The 26,308-nt window shown below is 32.2% G+C and overlaps 4 protein-coding genes across 6 annotated transcripts in view; 3 read left to right on the top strand and 1 right to left on the bottom strand.

The window, feature by feature from the left end:
* LOC126844480 (tryptophan--tRNA ligase, cytoplasmic) overlaps positions 1 to 26,308 on the top strand; it is a 206,356-nt gene that overhangs the window by 65,300 nt on the left and 114,748 nt on the right. The window lies entirely within an intron of this gene.
* Positions 1 to 26,308, bottom strand: part of LOC126844474 (uncharacterized) — a 274,285-nt gene that overhangs the window by 158,178 nt on the left and 89,799 nt on the right. The gene's annotated exons all lie outside the window — the stretch shown is intronic.
* LOC126844815 (uncharacterized) lies at positions 4,807 to 14,384 on the top strand. Its single transcript, XM_050583234.1, has 2 exons — positions 4,807 to 4,902; positions 13,698 to 14,384. Exons 1-2 carry the CDS (start codon positions 4,807 to 4,809, stop codon positions 14,382 to 14,384), a joined length of 783 nt encoding a protein of 260 aa, XP_050439191.1.
* On the top strand, positions 15,364 to 16,688 carry LOC126844814 (uncharacterized). The gene is made up of 2 exons (XM_050583233.1): positions 15,364 to 15,832; positions 16,261 to 16,688. The coding sequence occupies exons 1-2, from the start codon at positions 15,364 to 15,366 to the stop codon at positions 16,686 to 16,688; spliced, it is 897 nt and encodes a 298-aa protein (XP_050439190.1).

Here is a 26,308-nt window from a genome sequence, read left to right as displayed (position 1 = left end):
TTTTATAATCTGGATGCCACGTATCATACAAATAAACGCATTCTCGAACTAGATCAATCAATCGTTCCGTTTCATCGGTCATTTTCAGTGCACAATTTTAAAATGAAAATTTTTTTAAAATTAAGTACAATATGTTGTCATCAATATTGTTTGTATATTTTATGTTCGATAATTATATAATAATAATAATAATATTTTAGAAGTTCTGATACGTGTGGAAAATCCAGTGTATTGTCTATATTAAATATATATATATTTTTTTTATTTTACAAAATTATTCCAGTCCGCCGCGAACTTTGTGAAAAAATACAACCATCAGTTTGCCGCTGTCTGTTTAACCAGAATGATGCATTTAAATAGAGTACAGAGTCCGCGGCGGACCGATCTTTAATTGTAGGAAAGTTTGTAAAAAATAAGATCCCATTGTATAAAAACATTACGGGAAAAAATGTAATTAAATTACTTATTTAATTCTATGAGATATTGAATGAATCACTTAAAAAAGCATCCTATTTACTGTACTAGTTTAGATTAAAATACATTTATTCCTACTTATGTTTAGCGTTATTTTAAACAGTATATTTGTGCAGTGATAATGTAAGTTTTTTTAATATATTGCCCGGTGGGTATGTGGAGATGTGTGCTACATAATTTATAAGCAATCTGGGTCGGTTCATATGAAAAACAAATCTAGTAAAAAAATATTAGTATTTGCTTTTTCCCGAATTTGGGTCGAAGGAATTGATTTTTTTTAATTTTTTGACCTACCAAAGCACCAATCGCATATAATTCCTAATTAATAGACACACTTTTCCAGTAAAAAGGTTCAGAGAAAAAAAATGATTTTGTTTACAGACACAAAAGACAAACAAATCACTATAAACCTATACCTTCTAAGCTACCCATCAAAGCTTAAAAAACAAACACGATATATTAAATGAAATACTGTAGTCACAGCATAAAAATGAATCATTTGTAATACATTCATCTAAAAATATGTTTTACTGAACCGAACGTGTTGTCATGTACTTTTTAGTTTCATCTATGCTGTGTTAGTTTTAACAGTGTTGACGGATTCCAGAAGTATCGAGCTACTTTAGAGAGATAGCACGCATGTCATCAGTGGCTAATGGAGTTATTTGTGGGCGGAGCTGCGTTGCAAATGTACAAGTAAGAAGACAATGCATATTGTTATAGCAACGTGGTAAATGGAACATTGCCTAATGAAGTAGGAAATCGTGTTCGCGTTAATTCACATAAAATGTCACCGTTCGGCCACAAGGCCTGACACAAAAACGCCTTTAAATTAAACGTTGCAAGTGTGAAACCCAGTTAGAGGCCGTGTTGACCTATGGGACACGTTGTCGCTTTCAAATTGAAAATCCCAACGGTTAATGCCGGCCAATCCGGTGTTTGGACAATGAACGTGTGGACTAAAAGTTATTCTCGTCGTCCCAAAAGCGTAGTGAAGTACCTGAAAAATAATATTTTCTTGTGAACATAGTTATGTTAACGACGTTTTTCTTTTGTTACTAAAACGGACTGACGGTAACAACAAGGAAGGGAATTGTCGACGTCGTCTTTGAAGTAACTTATAATAACGGGATGTGGCCGCAGCCAAAGACACATTTGTATAGGTCAAGCACAAAAACAAGTCAAGAAGGTGTAAAGGTAACCTGCAGAAAATTGGACATTGCACCGGCGACATGCTGATAAAATAACACTTAACAAAAAAAAAACATTCGAGCTATTGTGATACAATATTGAAATTCGCCGTTGAGTGTATATAATGGCAATGACGCTAAGTGAACACTTCACATAATAATAAGAGAGGGGAAGGAGGTTTGAGACTTGACGTCACCTTGTATAATTAATGTGGGCGTTTGGCATAATGTTATGTAATCATTAATTCAACATTGTTCCTATTTAATGAGAACAATGGGTTAATACACAAATTGTAATCTAATTGTATACAAATATTTTTTGAAAGATAAAGAATTATGAAATGTTTTTTTAATTGTTGTTATTAAAAACACAAATGTTTCAATATAGTTAATAGTTATAAATTATTATAATTTAGTTTTAATAATATAACCTCAACAGATGCTGAATAAAATCATACAAATTTTGATATTTTAATATGACTATTTATAAAAGGTATAGTCTTTTAAATAATTTTCCAAAAACTAAAAATAAAGAACGTCTACATGCCGACTTCAACTATTCGATCAACACTTATCGATAGTACTTCATCCTAAGAAAATTCCATTCAAACTGTTTTGGCTATTTAATTTGATACTCGGCTTAATGCGTAATCCATAGTAATTTGGGACTAAATCACATTGATACATTGACATAATATATCAATGGGAACGGGAATTTCATTGTTAAATTAATATTACTATAATGTTAGCAAAACAAAATCGAATAAAGTGACATAATAAATTAACATTGATTCAATGTTCAATGTATTGTTTTTCCAGGTATAAACGAAAGGAGTTGAATTAAGATGAGAGTAAAATATATTCTTTAAAAATATAGTTTTTACGTGAAATTAAAGAAAATACCAATTTTAAAGATACGATTGACAGACATTAATTGGACACATTAAAGTGTCAACAAATTAGTTAGATAACTTTGTATGTTCGCTTTTAAATGATGGCAAGTTAAATAAAAACTGTAATTTACTTTGAGGGTTTCTCACTACAAATACTGTGTTGATAAATTGAATTAAACAAAAAAAAAATTAAAAAAATTAAATAAACGCTAAGGTCTTTTGTGTAAAGCTAAAAGCTAAAAGAACCAAATATTACTTTATCTGAGCGCACGGCAATTTACACAAACCAATTTACCCAGTTTTTCTAACCCATATACCTCTGTTTCCTCTTAAGGTAAGTTTTTGAAATTCGAAATATAGATTAAGCTCCGGTAGCTTATAATACAGTACAAATTTGAGCCCTTTAGTTCCAGCCCAGCTCCCAAAAAAGTCAGCCTATCATAGTAGTGGTATCTTCATTGAGGCTAAGTTGGTTTTATGCCTCATTCAGAAAGGTCATGTTTCATTCGATAGTTGTAGCTGACAAATGGCAACGGAAATTGTAATTTTTTAATTATACGAATACCATTCGAGGTTTGCTTGTCGAGTTAAGTTACAATATGACATTTTGCACAACATTCGGTTTAACGATATAAATACTTACCTTGGGTGTTCGTTCAGAGATGAACTTTACGCAACTACGATCAATAATTGGTTACCAATTTCTCTATTGTCCTTAATACTATTTTCAAACACTACCGCAATGGTTAGAAATTACTGACAAATACGATTCACATGTTCTATTCCCTATGAAACTGTAGTGAGTGATGAAGTATTTAAAAAAACACCACTCCCTCTTTTGTGTATTTTGTTCATGAGCATTCTTGCACTTGACTTTCAAGTGTTGTAGTTCGGAATTCCTTCTTAGGACAATCAAACAAATTATTCGGAATTTACTGAATGCATTTTCACTGATGTTTAAATATTTAACGTAAGCTTAGAATACACATCATACACCACAACATTCAAGCTTGTTTATCATCAGAAACAAAGATGTACAGTTTGGCGCGATAATAAGAAATTAATCGAGCAAAAGACATATAAAAAGCCATTTAAACTTTTTAAATTATAAAAAAAAACACATTTTTCGTTGGTTCGGCCTTGACGGATCTCGTAAGTATTCGATAAAACCTCACATTAAAATAAACGACTACAACTTACGGTTTATCATGAATTATATGTTAGTCTGATGCGTTAATAACTTTAAACTAACGAAATGAATGCGTTTGGTTCGTGTTAAGAGAATACACTTAATAAAGTCAATTTAGAATTTAATACATTTTTTTAATCGTTTAAAACCTAGAATACTATCTTCACTTGGCATTTTTTATTTACTTTAAGAGTACGTACAAAACAGATAAGCGAACTCTGGACATATTATTAACAATATTTATAAAACTACGGATGTGAATATTTGATAATGCGTTGCAATATGGTGCTCGTCAGTGACTTTTAGAGTTCACTGAATTATTATAATAATCCCTTCGGTCAATGTAGCAATTATATTATTTATAATTTATAATTACAATATTTTACTAAAGCGCTTGTCTATATATTCAAAACAACCAAAATCCCAAATTATTATTTATCAGCCGTTAATATATGGTTATACATATTTTATGCGTATTGAAAATGATTCAACCGTAATTCAAATTAAAATCAAACACAATTATCCCATTGTACACGTCAAAAACATTCATAAACTTTCAAAGTAATCATAACATAAAATAGGGTTTTGTATACTATATTTTATTATTATATACACATTATGTGTTCGGTTACAAGGTATTGGTTTTACAATGATCGAATTTCAGTTTCGTCTGAACCACAGTAATTTTTGGACTGGGCCAATTTCTCCAAATAGTTATCATATAATATATACACCGCAGCTATTGTGCGTACAATATTTTTTATAGATATAAAAGCTTATACATTTTACTCGTTACGCTTGAAAACCAAGAAAAAATACCAAAAAAGGTACATATTTTTGGTGTAAGACTGGTTATATTTTCATTAAGAAGTAGAAAAATAAAAAATTCTATATTTAAAAACCAACCGTAATTGGTGGCGATGATTTCTAACATTTTTCGTTAACACCAGGATTTATATTTCAATTCCCACCTTTCCCACCTCTTCTTTGATTTTCTGCACACACACAATAATTTCTTTAAAACAAAATCATTGTGACTGCGGACGAAACCAATTTGTTTATGCCAAGAAAAAGACTTGGCGTGGCTGGCGAAATAGATTGTCATTTATCAAACAGGATTCTCACCGTGTTTATGCCCGATTCACCTATTCCGCTTGTAAGTCAAACAGCAAACCCTATTGTCTACATAAATCTCCGGGCCGTTCATCTTTTCCTCAATCTTGTTTGTTGACGTAGCTTCCGACTTGGTAGGAAAAATTAACAATTCGGAAAATAAACAACTCTTACAATTTGTAAGAGTACTTTGTGTCACACAGGATGCACAAATATTGGAACAAATCACCGTTTTAAATTTAAAAAAAAATAACATTTTTCAGGTTTATTTTGCTCGCCAGGTTTTCGAAACAAAGCCTTACTGATATTGGTTTTTGACGTATAATCAATGCGATATCTATTCAAAATGATATTTGCCGCGAACAATGTACTTATTATAGGTCATGCCTATGTGGAAATTGGACCTATTCATTTTACGGTTTACCACATATTATAACTATATGAAAATATCACGTTCTGTCAACGGCGTCGTTGAAACCTTGACGGAAAATGGGCGAAGTTGTCATTATAAAATAATAATATATATTATGCCAAAGTATGGATTGATAATGTCGCGAGCTAAAGTGCTGTTACAAGTTGTATTTGATTACTTTTACGTTACACACACGAGGGTTATTTTATTATTCGGAGAAAATGTAGAACCTATTATTTTTAATGTTATAGCGTCTACACGACAACTCAACACTGTATACACACTACGGATAAATTATCTATTGTTTTTTCGTGGAATAATCTATTAAAACTGAACTATATAATAATATGGCACACAAATACCCTGTCTGTTTATTATTCGGTTTTCGATAATTCTCTAATTTCATAATGGTCGACACGATTTTTAATACTTGTATACGTGTACACGTGCGGTATTACATAGTAGACATTAAACAAAATGTGTGAGTCAAGGCTGACTAGTCATGCGAGTATAATATTTGTAGATAGGAAAATATGTAGTTAAGAAATAAATTCTTAAGTTAAGGCACCCGGATTTGGAGCAGAACTCCTCGGTGTTGAATGTTATGACCGCTGAAGTACTTTCTACTCAATATATAATTGTTCATTTTAATGACATTAGTACTCGGATTCAGAGGTATTAAAAAAGCTTATAGATGGATTACCAAGTTACTATAATATACATTTGTTTGTATTGGTGTGTACACAAATTATGCAATATCTATCATACTTACATTGCATTTATAACAAAACGAAAGAGGCTTTAATTAAAATCTAACTAAATTATATTCTAAAAATATATTTCTTGTTTTATTTTTCATCAATAACATATTAACTAGTTTTTCTTAAAACCTTTTGTATAACAGTACAAGCTATATACTTTATACTGCTAAAATATTATACTTTAGTATTGAATTAAAGTTTCATAAAATCACAGTATAATTTTTGATCAGAAATTGCGATTATAATTTGATATATATTCTATGAAAACAAAAGAGGTGTTCGCATAAGTTATTTACTTATATAAGTCTCACTCTTCGTGTATTGTAGGTATATAAAAAAATGACACGATGTCATGTATGATCTCTATATATACGTTTATTAAAGTTATTAAATAATAATAGCTAATAACATCATAGTTCATTTATTTTATATTATATTCATTATACCAAACAAAATGTACATAATGCTATTTATACATACTTATGTTTTTTAGGCGTTATGAAAATATAAATAAATTTCCCAAATTTTTCGCAGAATTTTCATTAATGACTCGTTTAAAGTAAACACTAAATACAAAGATATAACGATAATATAATGTTTTTATTACAAAACGTTGATTTTCATGAAAACTTGCAAACTGTTAAAAACTTTTCAGAGTGATGATTAAACCAAAAAACGTTGGCGGATCTAGTTTGGTGATTAGTTAGAGCGTTATAAATATAAAAGGGTTAAAAAGACCCTTCTCAGTCGAAATTATTTATAAGAAGAAAACAATAGCTTCAACTCAATGCCGCGCATTTATCTCTTCGCTATATTATTCGTGTTGTGTTCCATTTGAAAAATTTATAAGATGGATAAATATTATTTCCAGCGCACAGCGGCTGTCAAAAAGAAAAAAAAAACATAAAGAATTTATTCGTATCTCAAGTCTGGCCTTAAAAAAAGACTTCTTGACTTTTCCTAATTGCGTGTGTACCTTTGTGTTTACTGGGTGCTGTTTTAAAATAATACAAAATAATTTGCTACTAAAACGACTTAAAGTTTAAAAGCAAATAAAATGAAGGCCGGAAAATCCAAAGAAAAAATAGTAAAATAACCGGTTGGTGAAAAATTGCGGCACTCGAGTTGTAACGGCCAATTTGATTGGAATGTTTTATACCGAATAACTTCGATAACTTACTGCATTTCTACTAATATATTTGAAATGGCGAGGGGGGGGGGAGTGAAACTTTAACAACAATTTACAATCGAAATGTAAATAAATAAGTTATAGCTAATGGTGGGCTGCGAGGTAAAAGAATGTCTTTAGAAGTACAACAATACCACTCTAACACTTAAAACTTAATGCTGATCATCGACGACTGTCCAGTGTTGAATAATAGAAACGAGAAAGAAATAAAGTAATAAAAATAATGCTATAATAATATGTATGGATTTGAATCACTCGATTGGGCACAACTAAAAATGAATAGAATGTATTTGTAGGTGGCAATTTAAAAATTATAATACTGACCAAAAATTGTGAACAAGTAAGAGTATGTTTTGGCATACTAAGATATAAGAGAAAAATTATGTAGTTTCGAATAGATAAGAGTGGTTATACTTCATAGCATAAGTCAATACTTGGCCCAAGGGAAACATGGTAGCTTGTGAGGTGCTTTGGAAATAGTTGAAATAGATAATTAGATTGTCGACTCCACTTTAATGGAACGGAACAATTATGCTACAGTGTTCAAAATATACTTTTATAGATAAGAAAGCATTGTCCTATGATACTGTTTTATTAATACCAATGGCTATATTAGAGACAATACAACTATAATTACCATAAATAATATCGTAAAAAACTCTAAAAGTAATAACTTTAGAGAAAATATTAGAACTTTGGACGTAAACATAAGCACTAGTATTATTTACGTATAATTTTATTGTTATTATCGACTGTCTGGACTATCAATAGCGCTCGAGTATTAAATTGTTTTTATATAACAATAGTTTTTCCCTCTAAATTTTCTGTGGTGTTATTAAACTTCCCATACTAAACTCTATCAATCATTGGATGTTGAAATGGCGCGTACTGCTAGGAAAATACTGTGGATTTTTTGCAAGTGCTCAATTGAAGAAATAGTTGAATATTAACTTTAATGTTTCCTGGAGAGGCTTACCATAACTACCTACTTGTAATAGTCGAGTCTGATTTTTTTTGTGCTATGACATGGTAATTGTAAATAATGGGCGTAGTACTTTACTCAGTTGTGTGTCAACACGTTTAGCGTGTACGCTTCTTGCTCAAACACGAGATACCTTTTCGATATATAGGTCTACAAGTGACAGAATGTACCATCTTAAGCTGTACACGCGGGTTGGCAATAAAAAGTATTACGGGCGATGAAAAGCCTATTGTTCTCAATGACAACTCAACAATATAAACACATCTATAAAACTCTAGAGACCTTCTTTATTATTACACGATAATTTAAAGAACCTAATACTTTCTTACACGATTAACAGGATGAGTTTTTTTTTGTGAATAATGAACTGTGTGTGTCATACAGTAATATCCTATATTAAATATTCTAATACATGCTTATAACGTGCTAATCGACGAGACATAATTATTGTTATTATTTCATTATAACAAAGGCCAACGAATTCTTTGGCATATTAAAATAGTATGTACATTTTACGGCGAGTTGACAGCGTTATATTTATTTTCTACTTAGCACAATAACATTTTTTTTTTATTGCTCCGATAGATTAATGTGTTTCGATCAATCCATTTAAGTCGGCAAGGCAGCTTGTCGCCACATTTTGTATTTATATACGTTACAAGTTGTTTTGACATTAAAGTGTTTTATTTTAATTTTTTTTTTACGCAGTGACAGCAAAATATCTGTGAACGAGGACGGTTTTCGAAAAAGTTTCTGACGATTCTCGAATTCGGCTCTTTGACCCAACCGACATAGCTGTTTGTAACTATAGATGGGACTTGAGAGGTCAAAAGTTGATAAAGTTTTCGCAGTTTCCTACACCGAAAACCAACAAGTGTTGTTCCGTTTTGAAACGCTGCGATTTCCTGAAAACCGTCACGATAAAGCGGGCAAAAGTTTTGGATATTTTCGAAAACAAATTATTATTATTGTTTCCAGTCGAAGTTTAATAGAAACATTATTTTAATTATCACCACCTCGATACGGTCTCGTATGATGATCGATAACTTTGACATTAATAATAATAATTATAAATGTTTTGTTTATTATAGTAATTTTTTTTTTGTAGTAAAACAAAGGACAGCAAACTAATGGAAATAAAACAAACTGTTACAGTATTCGTGTTAGTTTAGTTTATTTCTAATTTAATTATCCTGCCGACGAGCGAAAAAAAAAACTGAGACACTGAATTTTTTTAAATACTAACTCGTAACGCACGATATTTAAATGCGGCTATTGTATTATACAATTATAGAAATTAAAAGTGACATCCTGATTTAAGGGAGTCTTAGCTAAAACAGGTATCAATAGAGGACATAATACAAAACAAGCCGCTCACTTTCATTTTTTTTTCCCTCTCAACTAAATTAGGGGTTCGCTTGATCGTGGCCATAATGGATTGTTTGTCTGTCTGCGAAACATTAATACTATAACAACACGGACCAATCCAATAACAGTTTTACCTGTGACGTTATAATGACTTTGCGTGGGTATACTACGCGACCTATCGCGTTGAATTATCATAATAATTGTAATAAGCCGTCGCATTAGATAGGCAATTTCGGTACACTGACGTCGTTGAACCACATAATAGACGAAAGCAGTAGGGTCACTTTCAATGTAGTCAAAAACAGTAACGGCCATATTGTAAAGTCTAGATATAAAGTATAGATGTTACACGAAATACTAAATTTCGTATAATATTTATACACAGGTAAAAATAAAATAATGTATAGTTATAACATTATAGTGGTGTAGCCTTAAGGGGCCTCTATACCAGCATTTATTAAGGCGTATTGTATAGGCAATTTCAAAAAACATTTTGTCACTGTGTTAGTAACTGTTTACTCGTAAATGAACATTAGTGTTAGTGAGCAATTTTATGTATATAATACATATACATCATAATTCTCCGTATACGGAGTCGCGACCGCGAAAGTGCGATAACAAGATAGTAACTTACTATTATTGATTCCATACTATCTAAAATTTTATCGCCTAACGCGCGGACAGGTAAATGATATTACTTTAATTGTGTCTGGGGTCGCATTTATATTATTTCTGTAGGAGTATATACACTGACAAACAGAAGCACGAAGATAATGATTATTACTAGACATTAAAAATTACGAGTTTGTAATACTTACTTTTGACAAATATAATAACAACAGACTAGCAGTTATTGATGAAGATTTTAATTACAACTATAATAATAAATTAATACAATTTTAATATATAAAGATATTTTTTTGGTTTGTCAACGTTTTTCCGTTTACGTTGTATAGTACTTTATCCGAAGAATATTCCATAGAAATTTGGAACAAAATCGACTATTTTAAAAAAAGTTATAATAAATATGTAATATGTACATTTTTATGTGTTTTCCCAATTTTGAAGGGGGAGAGGTGAACTTTGAAAATTTTGCTCCAAGAAATTAACTTTTAGATTAGATTTCTAATATATAAAGTAAGTAGGTACACGAAGAAATCGGTTAACGGCATAGAAGATACGTCCAGACACAAAAAACAAAAATAAATACAAATAAAACCACCAAATAAACCACAAATAAAACCACCAAGGTATTGTAAAAACAATACCTTCTCAACTACGCATCGAAGCTAAAATAAAAATTTTTTTTGGTAAAATATGCCGTTCTTCAAAATATAATACATAAGGACTCGTTTAATTCATAATTAGACATAATATTATGTAACTCACGGAGCATGATCTAACCTCTCTCTGGACAGTTTTTTGTATTCAGCGAATTTAAATTCCCTTTATCCTGCGAGATAAGGGTTTTCTATACTTAGGTTAATACTTCCTAATAGACTTATTATTCATTATTATATGAAATATAAATTATATAAAATATGAATTGTGTGAGTATAAGACGACCTGACGATGGACAACATCAACAACGCTAGTCGAATACTCGAATGACTAAAATCTAAATTGTAGAAAAACGATCATTTTTACAATTCAGTATAAATTGCAATGTCCTGCCAATGATCCTCGTTTTAATAGTATTTTGTTATACACCGTACATGACAAAATATCTAAAAATAATATCCTTATCTGCAATTTGCGGGTACTATGCGACGACGACGATAGCGGTCGATAAGGAATGTCACGCACTCGCGAGCACAAGTCAATAAACTGTTGACTTAAAAATTACAATTTTTTAACTTTTTTAAACTGAAATAATTAATTAACTAAAATAATTTTAAACTTGTGCCACGACCTATGCCTTGAAAATGTTTTGAAGAATTCAAATATTTTTTCAAAACTTAAATCGGAGTATTCTTAGGAACAATACGTTTGAATAAGAATGAGTTGTTTTCGACTAAAAATACGCAGGTGTAGAGGCCCCTTAAGAAGAAGATAGCCGCCGCGTTTTTGTGCAAAAGGTATCTTCCCCGTGTTAATTTGTCATCAATGTCCAGGGCCTGGTTGAACTACAATAGCGCTAAACCAATCCATGTAATATTAACAAACCCGATCGTACAAGTCGAACATAGAATTTATAAAAACGTTTTTTTTTTTGTATGTTTGTAATAAATAATAATTGATATTATAACACATAGTCGACAATGTCAGACTTCTCACTCGACGCTAAACAATTGACAAGCACATTTCCGAAACTTCGAGTGGAATAAATAATTGTCCCAAATGAAACTCGCGGTTATTTGTACGAACACATATTATGGAAGAGCCGCGGGCACCGTTTAAATGATATTATTTTCCGGCCAATTCGCCTAATCTAACCGGCGATGGAGAAACGCAACTGAGTGACGCTGATAAATTAACGGCAATAGTCGCTACACAACCCGTATAATCGAGAGAAAAAAAATAACAATATGACCACCGAAATCTATCATCCTACGGAAAGCCGAAAGAGTGTACCGTTTACAAGGGAAACGTTTAAATCGCACAAACAACGAATTTTCGAGACATCGTTAGGAAAACTCAACGGAAACAAGAATTAAAAAATGAATTAGCCCTCCCCGCCCCCCTCCAATTTAAACTGTATTGAAAAACGATGTTTGTAATAAAACAAAATATCTGGTTTTAATGCGTAATAATTATTTGACGCTCATAATTATTCAAACTGTACAAATAATAATAATTGATTAAATAAAATATGTTTCGTTTCCTCTTTTTGTACGCATAATATAATCACTGGCAGTCCATTATTTAACATAAATCATTTGATCGAAGACGATAATATTTTCGCCGAACCGACACAGTTCAAAAAATGATGTTTCCGTCGGTAGGGTATAATTATTATAATTAATGCATTATTTAAATTAAATTTGCAACAAACAATTTCTACTATAAAAGTTTCGAATAATTATTTAAACAGCGCTACCCACTTGCAATTTGTAGTGTCAAAACAGGGTTTGCTACAGTGAATACTGCGGAGGTGGTGGTTGTACTAACTAAATTCACTACATTTTCATAGAACAATAGGGGAAAATATTATCTATGCTTTGACGTGACATTTTTTCGACAGAACAATTAAATTTTTCCTGTAAGTTGTTAAAGTTTAGGTTTTTTTTTTGTAATAAATTATTACAAAATAGTGGATTTAGTAATCGAAAATTCAAAAACGTTTTGGCACAGAGAAAGTTCTCCTCTGTTTACTGCGATCATTTGGTGATTTCGTAACAAAATTATTGTAATTTGGCCTATTGAGACGACTGTGATAATCTGAGAAAAAAATAACTGATAAAGAATCCTCTTGTTATTGCATTATAATAAGTACACATTATAGCTTAGGATCTAATTGAAAAAAATTGCGAAAAATTTACTTTACTTTACTCCTTAATAAACATGTGAGTAGCGTTTTCTTAAGCTACATTATTATAATAAATGAGTAAATAAGGAATGTATGACCGACTAATAAGTATATGGAACTAAATGATCAATTTTGTTAAAATTATTTTATATTTTTGTTACAAATTTAAATAGATGATAAATCATAATACAAAAAAATCATAATACAATTTGAAATATTATGTTAAAAATGTATAAGTTATTAAATACTAATATTAGGAATTACAAATTAACCGCTGTTTTATACAGCAAGAAATAAAATTTGCTATCTTATTAGTACGAAAATCGGTGTCAATCGTGGAAATAGATATAATAAAATTATATGCATAATAGAATTTACCACTAAGCACAAATTATTACACGATCAGCGCTCAATGAAATATGTTTATGTTAAGTGAAATATTAGATTAACTATAAATAAAATAATTCCTTCAGGGGAACGGGTATGGCGTGACGGGTATGGCGAACCCGGGGCCCCGAGCTATGAACTGGACTGGCTTTAATTAGCTGGTCCAGTTCTCTGTACTCTGACCTTAATTGGTTGGAGTAGACTGGCCCTCCAAATTGGGGGTTAAGCGCAGGGCTAACGACCCTGCCTTGTAAAAAAACTAACGTTCAGGACTCAAACACCAAGCCTCGGACTAGATTTAACGGAAAAAAGACTGGAAACTGGAAATCGGAATTATTGTGTGGTACTTGGAACGTAAGAACCTTGTACAAAGAAGGACCGACTGTAAATTTAGTAAGAGAGGTTGAAAAATACAAGATGAAGTGTGTGGCACTTCAAGAGGTCAGATGGCAAGATGCCGGTACAACAAAGTTGTCTCAAACAACTATTTTTAATGGAAAATGCGAACATGCTCACAGACGGGGAACGGGATTTGCGGTACATGTAGCAATCATTCATACAGTAAAAGAATTTAGAGATGTTAGCCCAAGAATATCTACGTTAACGCTAACAACAGAAAATTTTGATTTGGTTCTAATTAATGTACATGCTCCTACCGAAGATGAAGATGAAATAGAAAAAGAGCTCTTTTACGCAACACTGGAAGATGTGTTTAATACTTCGATGGGTCAGGTCAGGCTGATACTGGGAGATTTTAACGGAAAAATAGGAATGGAGCCATGTTATAGAAACACCGTCGGAAATCATAGCTTGCATGCAACTTCAAATGACAATGGATCAAAACTTATTTATTTTGCTGTGGGAAAAGGGCTGGTGATCAAAAGTACATGTTCCCAAAGAAGAACATATACAAGTATACTTGGATCTCCCCAGATGGAAAATATAAGAACCAGATAGACCATGTACTAATTAATAGCAGACTCAAGAATGGTGTTCGGAATATAAAGACTTTACGAGGAGCTGATTTGGATTCGGATCACTTACTTGTTGGCATATGGATGAGAGTAAAATTTAAAAAACTTAATACAGTAGGGTGTCGTTAATCCAAACGGGTTTGGGGAAAGGGGACATTCGGATTACCGATTTGTTCGGATTACCTACCTACGACTTTAAAAAAAAAAAATTTCCTTGCTATTTATACTTATTTATATTTACTTATTTTATATGTACATACATACACATAATAGTCATACAGTCATAATAGTAATAATAATAGTAATAAAAGATAACATACATACATATTCATTTAAAATATTGAGTTATTTTTTTTTTGAACACTGGTTCCTATATGCTTCCTTAAATTGTAAGTACATTATTGCTGGTCCCACGATATCTTTTAAGCCGCTATGCCCCGGCCTCACTGTACTGGCTTTTTATTATTATTGTGCGGGTCTACGGAAAAATATGTCTAACTATAGTGATGCGATAAATGTCAAGCCCGTTCGGATTACCGCGTCTTTCGGATTAGCCTAGGTTCGGATTAACGCAACCCCCCTGTAAACGACGTACGGTAAATACAGGATGGTTTGATATTGACAAACTGGAAGACCAATCAGTAAACATTGAATTTAGTAACAAAATTAAGGAAATTTTACAGGGAAGGGAAGTAGTAGCCGACGCAGATGTGGATAGGAACTAGGAGCAAATAAAAAAAGCCATTAATAGTGTAGCGACAACGATATTAGGAAAGAAAAATTTAAAAACTAAACCTTGGTTTAACAGAATTTGTGAAGAAGCTATCGAGAGAAGAAGAGTGGCAAGAAGGAATTGGCTAAATGACACAAATAATGAAACTCTATTCGGCAGGTACAAGACTCGCCAAAGAGAAGCGAGCAACATACTGAGGTGTGAAAAAAGGAAATACCTCCGGGACATGATGGAAATAGCAGAGCTCGACTACAAATCGCATAAAACCAGAGACATGTACAAGCAGATAAATCACCTTGCAGGAGGGAATAAAAAGAAAGAGAGGTTCTTAAAAAATGATGATGGGACGCTAATAACCTCGAGCGTGGAGATAGCTAATAGATGGAGTGAGTACTTTGATGAGCTATTAAATTGTGATGAACCGGACGAAGTCTTCAGTTTTGACCTAGAACCTTGGAATGAACAAGATTGCCCAGAACCAACATTGGAAGAGATAAAGCTCCAGGTAAAATGGCTTAAGAATCACAAGTCACCTGATGAGGATGAAGTTCAAGCTGAACTACTAAAAAATGGAGGAGAAGAACTGCTGACTAAGCTATGGAAACTGATATGCCAGATCTGGAAATCCGAAAAAATACCAGAGGAATGGAAAGCAGCTACGATATGCCCAATCCATAAAAAAGGAAGCATGCAAGATTGTAATAATTATCGAGGCATAGCTCTTTTAAATGTGACATATAAAGTATTCTCTAACTGCGTCATATCGAAAATAAAATAAAAATCGGAGGAAATTATTGGCGACTACCAGGGAGGTTTTAGGCCCGGAAGATCAACAACCGATCAAATATTTTTTCTTCGGCAGATATTCCAAAAGACATGGGAATTTGACAAAGAAATCCATGTTCTTTTTATTGATTTTAGGAAAGCATATGACAGTATTCATCGAAAGAGTTTAATTAACATTATGAGAGAATTTAACTTCCCACAAAAATTGATAAAGTTAGTGGAGATAAGTATTATGGAGACATTTATTAAGTCAAAGTTGGAAGTAGTCAAACGCAGCCAATATCAGTAAAGTCAGGCCTGAGGCAGGGCGACTCAATGTCACCGGTGTTATTTAATATAGTGTTAGAGAAAGTCATTAGAGCAATGAACGTTAGACCCGACGAAAGAGTGAAATTGCAGGATTCCTCAATAGGCCTATTGGCGTACGCGGACGATTTAGTATTAATGGAAGAATCACCGAACGCACTGAAATCACTGTTCGGCCGTCTACAAAGAATGGCATCGAAAGTAGGACTACAGACAAACGAAACCAAAACGGAGTACATGGTCGTTGGCAGACGAGAAACTGCGGGTGTGTACCCATCTTTGAATGTAAGGAACTATGTTTTCAGCAGAGCTAAGCAGTTTAAATACTTAGGGTCAGTTATAACTGAAAAGAATGAGATAGTCAAGGAAATTTCAGCAAGGATACTTGCCGGCAATAGAGCTTACCATGGACTAGCAAAACTGCTAGGATCTAGATCTTTATCGAGGGAGCTTAAGATATAGCTATATACGACATTACTGCGTCCAGTTATAACTTACGGAGCGGAAACGTGGCCACTACGAAAAGAAGATGAAAGAAAGCTGATAGTATGGGAGAGAAAAGTTCTAAGGAAGATTTATGGACCGATGCAAGATAGCAATAGTAATGAGTGGAGGATAAGAACGAATAATGAGCTAGAATTACTTTTCCAGAAGCCGAATATATTGGAGACAGTAAGGAGTAAACGACTAAAGTGGGCTGGACATGCTTGGCGTAATCAGAATCCCTTGCTACGTATAGTATTAGAAAAGGATCCAGCAGGGAAGAGGCCACTGGGAAGACCTCGTATGAGATGGGAAGATCTGGTAAAAAGAGATGTGAGTGCCTTAGGTGGAGGACCAGATTGGAAGGTACGAGCATCCGACAGAGATGGTTGGAGGGAGGGGTATTTGACGGGATGGTCCTAGCGGCCGTTTGCCCGAAGAAGAAGAAGATGAATAAAATAATAATTGTTTTGAGTTATGGCAACGGGGAACAAATAAAAAATGTAATCTCTTTGTATAGTAACCGAAGGATTATTTAATTTCTGTCTTTCGCCCTCCCTCTTTTCCCCTCCCCTATCATAATTGAGCATAATATGCTACAAGTTAATTTAGTAAGAGTACGTGTTTGGTGTAAAGAGTTATGATTTTAGCGTAAAATATATTTTTTAATAGAATTGATTTGATCAGAGTTTTTTTTATAAAACAATATAATGACAGCCTCTCTTTCCACTGGCTTAATATTTCCCAAAGAACCGCTTTTAATAGAACTTATTTTTAACTTCTTTCACTTGTATTTATATAGTTGTTAAACATAAAATAAACTGTAAAACTGTATTTGCGCTTTAAATTCAAAGAACGTCTAAAGACTTTTATGGTTAATAACAAGCTCATTTACCGTTTTAGAAACGGTAAATATCAAAAGACTCTTGTAGTTTTTAATTAAAAACATTTCCTGGAAATTCATGTTTACTTATAAAACATTCGATAATACTACATTAAAGTTATTAATATATTTTAAAAATATACAGTAAACTGTTTATTTTCATCACCTTTATTGAATAAACGTTTTTTTATTTTGAAATCTGACAAAAGATAATATTTTCAAAGCGGGAAAAGTTTTAATGGTTTAAAATAAATTCATTACCTTAAACAAAGTACTATTACTTGGTAAATAAAATAAAATAATGATCACTCGTGTGGCGTTAATATCAAAGAGAACTTCTTTTTTTTTTACTCAATTATATTGCCTCGTTTTCTCTTTTTTTAATTTTGGAAAAATTATGTTTACGTGGAAAACCGTTCGACCGCAGAAAGGACTTCAAGTTATTATTATAGTTACAAGTTTTATAGACGTGTTGTTCTATCCAAAACATGTAAGGCATCCGTTTAATTAATCGGTAAGAGGTACGTACGGCTACGATGACAATATGTAGACGGTATGCAAACGGTACGTGCAAAAATAATAATTGAAAACCAATAAAAAAGAACTAAATATCTTAGCCAAACTATTCATTCGTTTCGCCGCTAAAGGGCCGTCTGCCGCCGAATGCCAAAGGACCGTTAAGTTAAGATTTATCGAGGGATTTCAATACTAGCACGCCCACGGCTGTGGATTCGTTCTTAATGAAAAAAACCGGAACGTCACTTTACCAACCCCCTTCCCTCTTTACCTTCGGCTGTATCTGTGGTAAAAAAAATCCTGACTGGAAATCGGTGACGAATGCGACTTATTGCATCGTCGTTTCCACTTTACAAACAATTTTTTACCGATTTAATATATATTTTTTTTATGAAAAACTGTTCAATTCCCTATGTATCCATAGTTATAGGTAAATCGGCTGTAGGTCGAACATTTTCGCCTTCGCGTTCTGAAGGTTGTTTATATAATTATTTATTTTATCAAGTCAATTTAGTAGTAATGTTATTTACACAATCAAATAAAATGTCTTATCTTGCTCGGTTGTCATATCGAGATCGCCACCGTGATATCGTTCCTATCGATCCGATATGATGTGACAATAATATGAATTATGATATTTTGGCAATGTTAAACGATCTCGACATTGGACTGAATTGTATGTGGCTATATACCACTGGTCAATATTGGTCAATGATCAATACGTACAAAGGCTCTTAGATTGTCAGCTTTTTCTGGTTTGCAAGGTGTTGTCAATTAAGTTGTGAGTCAATGTGCATTCATGGTTATTTGGCTGAATCATTCATTGGTTGTATCTGTTGATTCAGCGTGACTGGGATGTATATGGGTTTTACGTAGAGTGTAGTTAACGTGAGTCGACCAGTTATTATTCAATGAGGTGTCTGTCGAGGTCTGTAGATCCTTACTGGCCCATAGTGTTGCCGTATCATCACCACACAATATAGCTGTCCTCGTTGTGCTGTTACAAGTTGGAATATCAGCTGTGTAGAGTAGTTATGAGTTAGCTCTTAAGAAATCGCTTTGTGGTTTTCCAGCCGGTAGGCTTTATCCACTCGTTATCGATTCCGAATGCACGCCTCAGAATTGGCGTTTGGAGAAATAGGATTCCAGAAGTTGACCCCAAGTAGCTGTTCATGTAATTTTAGTAGCATTCTCTTTATGCTAGACTTAGTCGAAGACTTAACTTTACACCACAAAATACAACATTATCATTAGTATAATAATAAATTGTACATCAACAAAACGGCTGTGGGCAAGAAACAATCGAAAACCTCTAAACAAATCACATCTATACATAACATATGAATTTTTAGCTGGTGCGACAGCTTTGTTTTATAATATCAAATTTATAGGTTACACGTTCAAAAAACTAATTTATTCAATGTGATCCCGTTCATCCCGGCATTTGTCGCTAATTTACTGAATAATTTTAAAAGACATTTGATTATATTCCAACCATTGGTTTCCCATTGGATGAGAATGAAGTAACGTTCTTTAGTTAGGAATATAATTACGCAGTTAGTGACAGTAAAAAAAAGAAGCTAAAATTACACCCTTTAGCAAATACCCGTCATACGTTCATTTATATAGTTAAAAAACATAATAGAATACTATAAATTGAATTTAAGAGTAGGACCACACGATAAATGTAATATGCTATTAGCGATCTTAAGAAAGATAATTAAGACTTCGGACACGTCGACAGCTGTTTGAGTTTAGAAAGAAGAACGCAGACGCACTTGCAACGTTCTAACAGGACATAGGTGTTTTTATTTGTCATTCAGGTACTAGACTAACGAGGATAAGCCTTACTCGTTTAAAAAAACTTTTTTTCTCTCCATCTGGCCGGTTTAATCGGCTTGACAGGTCGAAACGGCCCAAGAGAAACGCCCGGGTCCGGACGGACAGGAGCTTAATACAAATCAAGTTTAACGCAAACCTACATACATCCGCACGGGACAGTTTGGCTCAAAATTAAATTACACATCTACCTTTTTATCAGACTACTTAGTTGTTCCGTAATACTACAATAATATTACAGTTGTTATTCATAAAAAAAAACACATATTACACGAGCCCATATATACTCTTTGTAATATTTATGTTTGAAGTTATTAAAGCGAATTCATGCTATTGTATAATGCTTTGTTTTATTTCAAAAGGTTTCTCAGTAAAAAAAATGGTATATTTTCTAGTCGTTTGCAATATTTTGAATACCGAAAATTTTACAAATATTGCATAGGCTAGGTCGGATATCTTTATCGCTGTATTTTTCTTAAAATATATACAAACAAAACCATTATAAAACACCCCCAATGACTTTACAGATCGTTCGAGCTATAAATCGTACGAGCTTTCGGATAGGCCAATTAATAGTCTAATCACGTTTCTGTCCCTTACCCAGGTTCATTAAATCAGATAGGCAGATTAACGTCGCATGTATAATGACGTGTTCTTAGTAACTATGCTATGATGCTCAATCCGGAGTGTGTTGCAGTTTTAATATGTCATAAGCCTAGATTATACGAGATAGAATTGAATTCAACACAAACCCTGCTAATCTTCAAGTTCCTCGAAGAATAAATCTCAAAACATGTTTGTTATTCAACAGATCCGGTCGTAACCGATAGAAAATGTAATCATAAATTGCGTTATAACTTATGCATAAGTATATTGCAGCTGTACACGTGATGGTGTGTCTCGCTCATCACTAAAAATGAATGAATGGTCCAATGAAATTTACCACTTTAATCGAATAACAACCATGTATTATTGATGGATTTCGGAAGAGATCAAAACTCCACGGTGACTTATCTTGAACCGACAAACCCCTGCTGCTTATGTAATATTTCGGTTTTGTTCCTCTAGAGTCTAGTCTAATCTAAGTATGAACCATCAACCACTGCCGATATGTTTCATTAGCTATGTACACACACACACACACACTGTCAACTTGAGAAATGAGGTGGAAAATTAAAGCGTTTAGACTAATCAAATATCGAAAAGGTAAATGTATGAGAAATATAGAACTTAACTAAATTAGAACTAAATAATAAACTTAAATTGTATATTCCTGGAACAAAATAATTTACTCGTGTGTGAAAGAAAACCTAGTTTTAAAAATTTCGATGAATTAAAAATTACATGTGGTTTATATAATTTATATTGTGGTTTTAAAGGTACACAAAACATAATATATTATTGAAGTTGCTGTCGACTGCAGAGACGACACATACGCAAAATCTACGATCAGCTATTCGGTTCTAGCGTGAGAAATCGTATTATAATAATGCACTTTGGTTCTTTTTGCTAAAAGAAATGTCAAATCGTATTATGCACCGCAATTGTTGATCATTTTCAGCGTTATTATACGCACGGTATATAAAATAGAACAGGATAAATACATTGGCAGAAATGACAGTCTGTAAAGTCTCGAGAGACACCCTGTGCACGTGTACATATATTATGTACAAAATAGGTATACTATAAAATAGGTATTTAGCTTACTCTGATGTTTGCAATCGTCAGTTGTCACTTCTTGAGCGCATTTGCCTAATGGCAACGTGTTATTTAAAGGGAAAAGCTTTTAATGGTCGAATCCCGCTGGGGAATGACGGAAACGAAAGGATAAAGACTGGAGATGGTGTTATTCTTTTCACCGCATGGAAATCCTCTCAGACTTTTGATTATTATCGGGTTATCCCTTGCAGACAGTCAATGTTACAATGCGGCATAAAAATAATCGCCTAAGAAATATTACATTTTAAACTTGGACATTCAATTGTAGACGAGGGAAATACCAACAAAGGCTCTTTTTTTTTATAAACGTCCATTCGTACGCGTTACCAAGATACGATAAACCTGCTTGCCAGTGCAGTCGGTCAAACACGATCAAGGAGATTTGCACCCGAACAATGGGTACATTTATTTCAAAGGTACTATACTTTTGTTAAGAAAAGCCTACCTACAGAAATAATAAAAATATCATATAGCGATTGCCGTACCATTCTTATTTGCCAAGGAAATAAGCTTAACGATTTCAGTAAACCTGAAATATGAGGTACGGCTTACAAAATGTGTAAGTAATTTTTGTTTAGTAATTCTAACACTACTCATATTTTTGTCAATTAATCTCGGGAAATTTTTCATTTTATCATATTTCGTTTAGAGTTAACTGTATTGAATTACCACCATCCCGTAAACGCATAATTATACATTAATATTGTTTTAGTACTATAAATGTGGTACCGCGATTTTTAAACTACAAACAAGATGATATCTAAGTCAACCTCCAAAATCAAAGTCACCTCAGCATATGGGAATTGACCCATTTTATTTGTTAACCCTTTATTGAATTGAAATGTACAAGGTTAAGTTTATATTTAATTTACTATACATTTGAACGCCGGTGTTATCTGTTTAAATTCAGCAGCCCGATATATAAAAAAAAACAATTGCTGCGTAACACTACAGTAGAGTTTAATGTAAAATGAAATTTATATTTTATAAATATTATGTTTTCTGAAGTGGAATAAATCGTTTAAAGCAGTTTTCATAAAAAAAATCACGTCACTGTTTAATCCGCATTCATTTTTCAGAGAATAGGGTGAAATAATCTCAAATTGTGTATTTTAAGTTTGCTAATTAGCATATACGTAAATAATAGAACACTGATAAAAGAATAGCAAGACGAGTTTTCTATACAAAACAATTATATCTAGAAAAAACTTTAAGCAACGTATGGTTGCTAATGCCAAAAAAGATGGCGCAAACAATTTACTAGGAACAAAGAATTGTTTCATTTATTTTTAACACAAATTGACGGATCAATTTGTGTCGCTCGAGATTTCAAGAACGATTGTTGTTTTTGTATTATTGTATATTGTGCTAGCGTTGACTTTTGCGGATCAGTGACCGATACATATTATGTCAATTTGCACAAACGTGTACAGACACTAACGAACGGAAGAAATCAATAATTTTCACCAGAAATAGTAAACAATAAAGCTGTACGTGTTACCCCTCCCCCCTTTAATTGCGAGCCCCATTGCAATGATAGTATTGGTGTGGTTATGGCAAAGTACACGATTTCGAGGTATTGAAAACAATTTTATTTTTCTGATACCCATCGCACAACCCGTATGTTGCGTTTTTTCTCCTTAAATAACCCGTATGTATTGTGCAGTGTGATGGCTTGACCTTATAAACCGACCGTTTAAGTACACAATAATAAATATCATATTTATCCTGCACCAGTTTATACATTATTATTGCGTTCGGTCATTCGATTTTCTGGAAAATAGTTTTTCATGCACACGTCATAGTTTTGATAAAAAAATGTATAATCCAGTAATGACATTTATTACAGTTATAAAATAATAGTATTAATATTTATATTATATCTTTCATTTCGATGGATTCAATTTGATCGAAATTATCTTGGTAACTGCGAAACCTAAATCCAAATAGATATTCTTAATAACCCCAACTGCATTAATTATAATTAGTTTTTTTTAAGTATTTTCTCTATGAATATATATCCAGAATATCCTTTAAACTTTAGGTATTAGTTGTTTTTCAGTAATCGTTTTATATTTTTTTGGTCAAAAGGACTAAGTCAAACGACTTTTAGTCATAAAAAAAACTTTATCTTCATGCTAAATTGTCTAAACTCTTTCTTGTTATTATGGTAGTAATCATGTTGGTAGTAATTACTATATATCCATACTGAGCCTAATCTTCTTAGAGAAGAAAATGCATTATTTATTTAAAGGGCCATCTACTTAAGGTATTTTAATTTATTAACAAAAAAATTAAAAACATAAAAAAATTGATAATTAAAATAATAATTGTGTTAATGACTACTGGCAATTAATTTGTGTAAGTTTTCACTATTAAATAAATGTGTGTGTAAATTATTAATTTATTTAGCTTATAAGCACTCAATCGTACAACATCCAACTAAAAAAAAATAAAATATTATAATATTGAACGGAATAGTCTGATTTTTTTCAAAATGGCTCACATTCAAATAATAGTATTAACGTCACGCTTGTCCCAACTAATACATCAGCAATGCTTTTGCAGGCTACGAATAACAGTAAGCATAACAGACAGATCACATTAAACTATTTGAACCATGCTGAGTAGAAGCTACTGCTGTTGTAGGAATCAATTCACGTATGGTCTATACTGTTGTTGTAACAATGTCACAGGCATGAAAGGAGCCTCCTCGTTGAATACGCCATTTAGTCTGGAAACAGAATTTGCAAGTATAGTACATTCTTGGCACCTCTGAAAAACAACGGTATAGCCTACAAAAGCATACCATAAATTATCCTTTCAAATTACAGGACTACTTAACTTAACCAACAAATAAGATTTAAACTTTAAATGGCCTGGAATGGAAAAAAAACAAATAACAATGTTGATACTTAATTAAAAAATAATACTCTTTAACAAAGTATTAATTAAAAGCACTTAAAATGGGGCTAAAACGAAAAAGTACTTAAAAATATGTACTTACTTTTCCTTTCCATCATTGTTCTAAAAGTAAAAGATTACACCTGTCGATATTTCGTATTTCAATGTTGAATTTTTATAACCTTATAGTGATTTTTAAAATATTGGGTTTCGAAAGTGGTGAAATCGTGATGGAAAAAGTCACACTAAAAATCAAAAATTAATTATTTTAGGTCAACTTAAAACGTTATAATATAATATTGTATTGTTACATGTAGGCAAAAAATACAAACTGTTTATATTATTTTTAGCTGTCTGCAAAACAAGTGGGTACGCTTTATTATAAGTTAGAAAAAAAGAGAAAAGTTTAAAAGAAGAAAATGTTTTGTTTTTTTCTTTTCCGCAAATGTTTGTGGTTAACGGTTTCAACCGGAAATAAATTGAAAAAGTAACAGCTGATGCAATCAAAGTATAAGAGATTATAAAACTAGAAATGAAAACGTGAATGGATTCACAAATAGAGTTTAAAAAAATATTTTGGTTAGCTAGAGTAATCTTGCAATTTAAGAAAAAATAAAAACTATGAACATTTTATAACAAAAATGATATGAACGCAAACTCATAATGTTAGATGCGAAGTTGAGAAGAAATTAGTTTTTTTTATTACAGAAATAAATAGTAGCTCAACAAACTACTGTGCTTGCATTATCTACTTATTTATTACAATAAATGTTGATATGTGTGCATTGTTCTCACAATAATTTTGAAATGTTATTTTATTCTTTGCTGTCTGGAATATATTCTTATACTTATTATTATAGCATGACCAGATTAAAAGTCCAAAATTTACATAAATTAATAAGTATTACTTACTTAGTTGTGGCTGTCAAATGAGAAAACGTAGGCTACAATTCTAAAAGGTTGGGAGAAATAGTTATTTGTTGTAATTTAAAATTATTGCAATCAAACAAAAGTATTTGGAAGTTTGAAAACTGACAATTAACTCCCGCTTATTTTTATGTAAAGCAGAGTACTGAAAAATGTATATTTTTGTCACCAAATTCTTAAAAATAGAATTTGGCAAAAATAGATTTAGATCGTTGACAAAACAAGACAACTATTATTATTATTATTATATCAATACTATAGTCCATATTAAGGCGAATAGAAATAATAATATGCAAAAACAAATCTATTAGATATTGTCACTTAGTGACGTGGTCGAATGGCCATAGCGGCGACTAATAAATCAAATTTTATTAGACCATTTAACCCTTTTACTGGAAAATCATTAAACAAGAATATAATATTCTTACCTTCGAATACCATGTTAAAATATATTATTCTATGAGAAGTATAGGGCTCGACGAAACGGTATTTTTGGCAATTTTTAAATAAATATTCATAATGTACGTTCTTACACCATTGTTAAAAATGCATGTCGTGTGTTTGTGCGTTATTAACGAGACGAGTTCGAAATAAAAACTAAAATTCGTGAAAACCGTATGGCAGTGTCATGGTACAATGCGGGTTTTGATTTTTATAGAAAACACATAACTAATAAGAATGAAAATAGGTAAGTTGCGTTTAATCGATACAAAGTAGGAGAGAGAGTTATATCTATAACTACAATAACTAAGTATGTACTAGCTAGTATAGTTTTTACTTAAGTATTTTTTACAAACCGCCGTTCTTAATA

The sequence above is a fragment of the Adelges cooleyi genome, unplaced genomic scaffold, assembly GCF_023614345.1.
Source record: "Adelges cooleyi isolate 19-005CV unplaced genomic scaffold, UGA_ACOO_1.1 ACOO_flye_CR_arks_rails_tigmint_CR_PRNA_651, whole genome shotgun sequence".
In the NCBI taxonomy this organism is placed as follows: Eukaryota; Metazoa; Arthropoda; class Insecta; order Hemiptera; family Adelgidae; genus Adelges; species Adelges cooleyi.
Note: the sequence above shows the minus strand (reverse complement) of the source record. Positions and strands in the feature narration are given on the sequence as shown.

What these genes read in the sequence shown, in the direction of transcription:
- LOC126844815 (XM_050583234.1), top strand. Translation starts at nt 4,807, where the DNA reads ATGCCAAGAAAAAGACTTGGCGTGGCTGGCGAAATAGATTGTCATTTA. An exon ending in CCGATTCACCTATTCCGCTT is followed by an intron (nt 4,903 to 13,697) that starts GTAAGTCAAACA and finishes ACTAACGTTCAG; the next exon opens with GACTCAAACACCAAGCCTCG.
- LOC126844814 (XM_050583233.1), top strand. Translation starts at nt 15,364, where the DNA reads ATGGAAATAGCAGAGCTCGACTACAAATCGCATAAAACCAGAGACATG. An exon ending in AAAAGGAAGCATGCAAGATT is followed by an intron (nt 15,833 to 16,260) that starts GTAATAATTATC and finishes TATTTAATATAG; the next exon opens with TGTTAGAGAAAGTCATTAGA.